The sequence below is a fragment of the Solanum pennellii genome, chromosome 1 (genome assembly GCF_001406875.1).
Source record: "Solanum pennellii chromosome 1, SPENNV200".
NCBI lineage: Eukaryota > Viridiplantae > Streptophyta > Magnoliopsida > Solanales > Solanaceae > Solanum > Solanum pennellii.
The window spans coordinates 14919143-14924232 of record NC_028637.1 but is presented as its reverse complement, the minus strand read 5'-3'; the positions used below and the strand labels follow the sequence as shown (position 1 = coordinate 14924232).

The following is a 5090-nucleotide window of genomic DNA, read 5'->3' as shown; positions in this document are numbered from 1 at the left end:
GGGATCTTCAAATTAATTTGTTTTTAATTGGTCAAAGTAAAAGTAACCTAATTTTTAGCGTGAAATATTTTTATTATGTGTTGTGTCATACCAATAAACTGGCTTAATACGAAATAGATGGAGTAAATAATTTTCAAATAAATAATATTTTAATTAAATTATTGATAAAAGTTTCAACTATGCACACATTTCTTAGGTCAAATATTTTCATCTTTATGTTACCCTTTCAAAAAATTAAATAAAATTAATTCACAAAGATAATAGATACTATTGTTTATTTTTTAAAAAAATTAATTCCTCTATTTCAGCGGCTAATATCGTTTCATGGCTCCTTGGCTTTACATTGGAAATTTCCAATGCAATCATTAATTTCTCTCGTAGCTTCGCTGCCATTAGTGTGTCTTACTTTGTATTTAGATAAGCATTCTCATCTTCTAAAACTCACAAAGTTATCTTTTAAAAGATGGAAGGAATTTTATGGCATTGATAAAATGGAAAAAAAATATTTTTTGTGTTTTAATTTATTTATTTAATTTTAATTTGACACGAAGTTTAAGAAAAAAAAATATGTTGGCAAATGTTGTCAGAATTTAGCTAGAATGATATTTTACCTATATTATTTTACTTTTTTGAATATTTTTACTTTTTAACTTTAATACATTTAAACTAAAAAATGAAAGAAGATTAGTTTATTTTAAAATACAAAAAATATTAATAAATTTTCTGATTAAATTCTGACCAAATTTTCTAGCTATTAGCATTATTCAAAAGAAAATTTAGACTTTATACTCTTAAATTAAAGTTACATTAAATGTATTAAAATATTTAATGTGATTTTAAACATATTAGATAAAAAGTTGAAATTAAATAACTTTGAAAAAAAAAAAGAATATGCATTCTTTTCTAAATTTACTAGAAAAAATTAGAACAAATGAACTGAAATAGAGAAATTTTGTATAGTTTACAGTAGTTTGATGGTTAGCAGTTAGCGCAACACTAATCAATATATGGTACATTTCATTGATTGAAAAACTAATTATTTAAAATAAAATAAGATAAAAATCAAAGAGAACAAGATAAGTAAATGCGTCATTTCTTTTATAAAAGATAAAATCCAAAGAGCATAGGATAAGCAATTGCGTCATTTCTTCCATAAAAATATTATATCAGAGAATAATTATTAATAATAATCGTTTGGTAGGACGTATGGATGTGTAAGAAAAGTGTGGAAAGTGATATACTAGCAATGCTTGTATAAATATGCTGAGATTATTTTTTATATGTTTGGCTTGACGTATTAAAAATAACATGCATTGTACAGTTTTAAAAAAAATAATACAAAATTGTCTTGCATAAATATTCTCGAAATAATATGAAAAAGTTTTGAGATACAATTGTGTCTTTAAACATGGCAATGCATTAAAAATCTTTTTGCATTATTAATCCCATGGTCCATGAATAACTAATGTTTGCATAAGTTGTACATGGTTGAAAAAGTAAACCAAACAATATAATAACAATACACAACCCACCAATATGAGTTCTAATGCATTGGTGGGAATGTTTCACCCTTAACTAAAGATTTCGTGTTCGAGCCCTAGGTATGGAGAAATCCATGTTGGGAGTGTCACCCCCGAACGAGCCCCGCAGTGTGTGATCCGAATTTTGTCGGGGCTCCAATGTGAGCTTTGGACAACGGATGAGAAACAAAAAAGAGTAAAATACAATACACAAGCCTAATTCTTGCATTATCTTTTCTAATACACTCTACCAAACGACTGTTCAAGTAAATGTTGAGAAAGAAATCCTATCTAGATTAGCAATTAAGCTGCAGATTTGTACCTGCAAATTACCTTACACCTATGTACTCTATCACGTACATAGAAACCAGGCACTACCATGATCTTAACCTTACTTGTACCTTGTGATTTTTGCCTATCTCCAAATATGTCCTCCATATAATTCTTATCAAAACTTGTATTCTCTTCAACCCTCAGAATCCCAAGTGGAGGATTGAACGAAAACGCGAGCAAATGCAGCAACCAAATGCACTTAGAAGCCACAAAGAATGCTTGTAGGAGTTGTTCTGGCCATGGCCTTCTCCAATTAAGTGATGCGATGATGCAACACATTTTCTGATCACAAAATTTACTGAAATCTTCACTATAATATTTAGTCCCCTTTCGTAACACTTCATTCCAACTTAGGTTCCTTAACGAGACAAACGATGAGAATTGATCGTGGCAATCTTGTTGAGGGTCCAATTGTTTTGGAGCCCCATTCTTTTGGAACACAACATTCTCGAAATCTTGGAAGAGTGATTGGTTTATGATGGCTTCAACATGGTATAAGACCGCCTTTGAGTGTTTCGAGTTAAGAGAAAGCTTGTATGGTTGAAGTAGAAGGTTTAAGTTATCGGTTAAGGAATCAGCTGTCTCTTCAACTTGTGCAATAAGAGTTTTACAGAATTGCTTAACGGATAGTCTTGATTCCGATACTATCTGCAAGAATCCTTCAACCATTACCTCTTCACTAACAGGAATCGTGTTTTCTCCATCCCCATCCGTAGATTTCCCCCTTCTTGGAAGATCTATAAGCATGTTGGATACTTGAGATTCTTTTGTTTGAATTGCTTGTCTCAAGGCTTTCTTAAGCTCCTCGCAATAAGTTTCTAAGTACTCCATTTTTTGCTTTAACTCTCCTAAAGAAGACTTCATTTCCGCGACTTCCATCAAGGCTGCCTCTCTGCTTTCATTTGCTACCGCGAGTTCTTTCCTCAATGTTTCAACAGAAACCACCCCGATATGATCCTTACAAATCTGAGAGACCTCCTCAGCCTCTCTCCGATATGGTGAATTCTCATTCTTGTTTTTCTTCTTTAACTTAGGGAACAACCACGACAAGTTCATTCCTTTACTCTTTTGCTGCAATTGATTTAAAGAGTGTGAATTTGTCAATGGCACGATTACATTCGACGTTTTCCCACTTCTGCTAGCACCATCTGTCTCAGAACTTACAATAGCAGGTTTACATGATCTATTGTAAGACGAAAGCGATCTCAAGTCACCCAAAGAGCTTCTTCTAGAGTTAGAGTAATCACCACCAGGAGAGTTTCTAAGCAGAGTGATATGACCAGTATAAGAGCCGGTGACCGATCTCTGATCATCAGTTGGACAGTTATGACATTCCGATTTGATCATATTCGATGAAATTCCTTTCCATAAGGAGGAATTCGCCTTTCTGTCATTCGATAGACTGACTTCATCACAATTTTTTACTCCACCAAGACCATAATCATCCCAAAGATCAGTATAGTCTCGATCATCGAGGTGTAGTTGTTTAGATCCAGGTAATGGAGCATCTTCATAACTCTGCATACATTTCAAACTAGGTGAATCAGTATAACCTAAAATGTAAAAATTGAACAAAACGCATAACCATCTGTGAGTCACAAAAACATACTTTCATCAGTACTTTTTTCTTTATTATTTGATTATATCACCTAGTGTTTAGTACACAAATTGGAGTCCCTATTAATTCGTATACGCATCACATAAGATCTATGAAGTAGTCGAATGGGTTCGACATCTACGATAGATACATGTGAAATTAATTTTGTCATATATAAAAATAATGTAATTTTCCGTCGAAGCGGATTTGAATGAACCCCTTTTGTACAAGGTGACTCCACCCCTGCATAAGACCTGTTTACCGCTCCCTAACAGGATTTTTCTCACACCCAAAGCTCAACTTCAAATAGCATGGAGGGATCCGATCCATCCCACGACAACCTTGTTGATTGCTTTCATAAATCTAAACAGATAAAATAGGGATAGTAACAGATTTAGAAAGGGTGATAATTGTTCAAAATCGTATAAGAAAGAGTTCAAATTCTCCCAGTGTAAGCCAATACAAAGAGTAATATATTTCTTTAAAGATCTAATTCCATATCTCATAAATTATTGAAATATTCATAAAGAAATCAAGATATATCCGACTTTCTTCAAAAATCACAAGCAAATATTAAAAAAAAAATCCAAATCATTCTCCATTTTAGAAATACTCTACTATCAACACTCAAATTAACCCGCACTATAATTAATAAAATATTCTTATTTTATTTGTGGTTAAAATTTATTTCCGTACAAGCAACTGAGCAAGGATACTGAAAAAAATGAATATTGGACCTAGTAGAATGTAAAAAAAAAAAAAAAAAATCCAAATTCCCTCCTATGACAAAAAAAAAAAAACCCAATATTTTTATGAGAATAGAATATTAAAAAAGAACACTAAATTTTATAAAATTCAAGAATTGAACCAATAATACCAAAAATAGAGTGATTAAAAATAAGAAGAGAACTTACTGGTGTAAAAATAGGATAATCTTGAGCAGAAAAGAGATTAGCAGCAGGGGAAGAAGAAGAAGAAGAATGAGGAGGAAACTTGATAACATTAGCAGGGCTATTATTATTGTTATTATTGATACCCTGCAATAAAGAAGCATGAATAGCTCTAAGTTCTACAGCTTTAGCAATGGCAGCTTGAACTTCTTGTCTACTAATTACTCCATTATATTCATCGTCATCATTTTCTTCAAAATTTGTACTTGCACCCGCCATAATGTAATGAAAGAAAAAATATACAATCACAAAAGCACATTCAACAAGTGAAATTGTTTATGTACATACTCTCTGAAGAGAAATAAATATAATATGCAACACAAGAATAGAGATAGGGACAATACAGAAGAGAGGATGGTGGGGGTGGGGGTGTAGTGGAGTGGTGGGGTGGGGTGTCTTAAAAGTTTAATTTATTCACAGTGAGTGATTCTATAAAAAGATGTTAAACCATCGCATCATCCAAAATATATTTATAGTTCATTCATAAAAAAGAAGTGAATATACACTTTTCATTTTAATTTATTTGACTTATTATATAGTTTATTTTTAAAAAAAAATAACTCTTTATCATTTTAGCAATTATTTAATGTTAATTTTTCACCTAATATGTTTAAAATCACAAAGTTATTTTAGTACATTCGATATATCTTTACTTTAAAATTACATAATTCAAAAGTTTTTTCTTAAAAA

At 31.4% G+C, this 5090-nt stretch overlaps 1 protein-coding gene across 2 annotated transcripts; it reads right to left on the bottom strand.

Moving 5' to 3' along the window:
- Nucleotides 1–1415: 1415 nt before the first annotated feature.
- Nucleotides 1416–4802, bottom strand: LOC107008311 (IRK-interacting protein-like). Of its 2 annotated transcripts, XM_027913993.1 has the most exons (3): nt 4365–4802; nt 2108–3371; nt 1853–2048 (listed from the first exon to the last, which is right to left on the bottom strand). In XM_027913993.1, exons 1-3 carry the CDS (start codon nt 4617–4619, stop codon nt 1987–1989), a joined length of 1581 nt encoding a protein of 526 aa, XP_027769794.1. In that variant the 5' UTR covers nt 4620–4802; the 3' UTR covers nt 1853–1986. The 2 variants fall into 2 exon arrangements, with proteins under 2 accessions (XP_015062779.1, XP_027769794.1); XM_015207293.2 differs by having other exon boundaries at nt 1416–3371.
- Between the last annotated feature and the right edge of the window lie 288 nt (nt 4803–5090).

Bases quoted from the DNA above. Each gene is read 5' to 3' on its own strand.
- LOC107008311 (XM_015207293.2), bottom strand. From the start codon at position 4,619: ATGGCGGGTGCAAGTACAAATTTTGAAGAAAATGATGACGATGAATAT. The intron at 3,372-4,364 runs GTAAGTTCTCTT...AAATGTATGCAG, and splicing joins ATTATCCTATTTTTACACCA to AGTTATGAAGATGCTCCATT.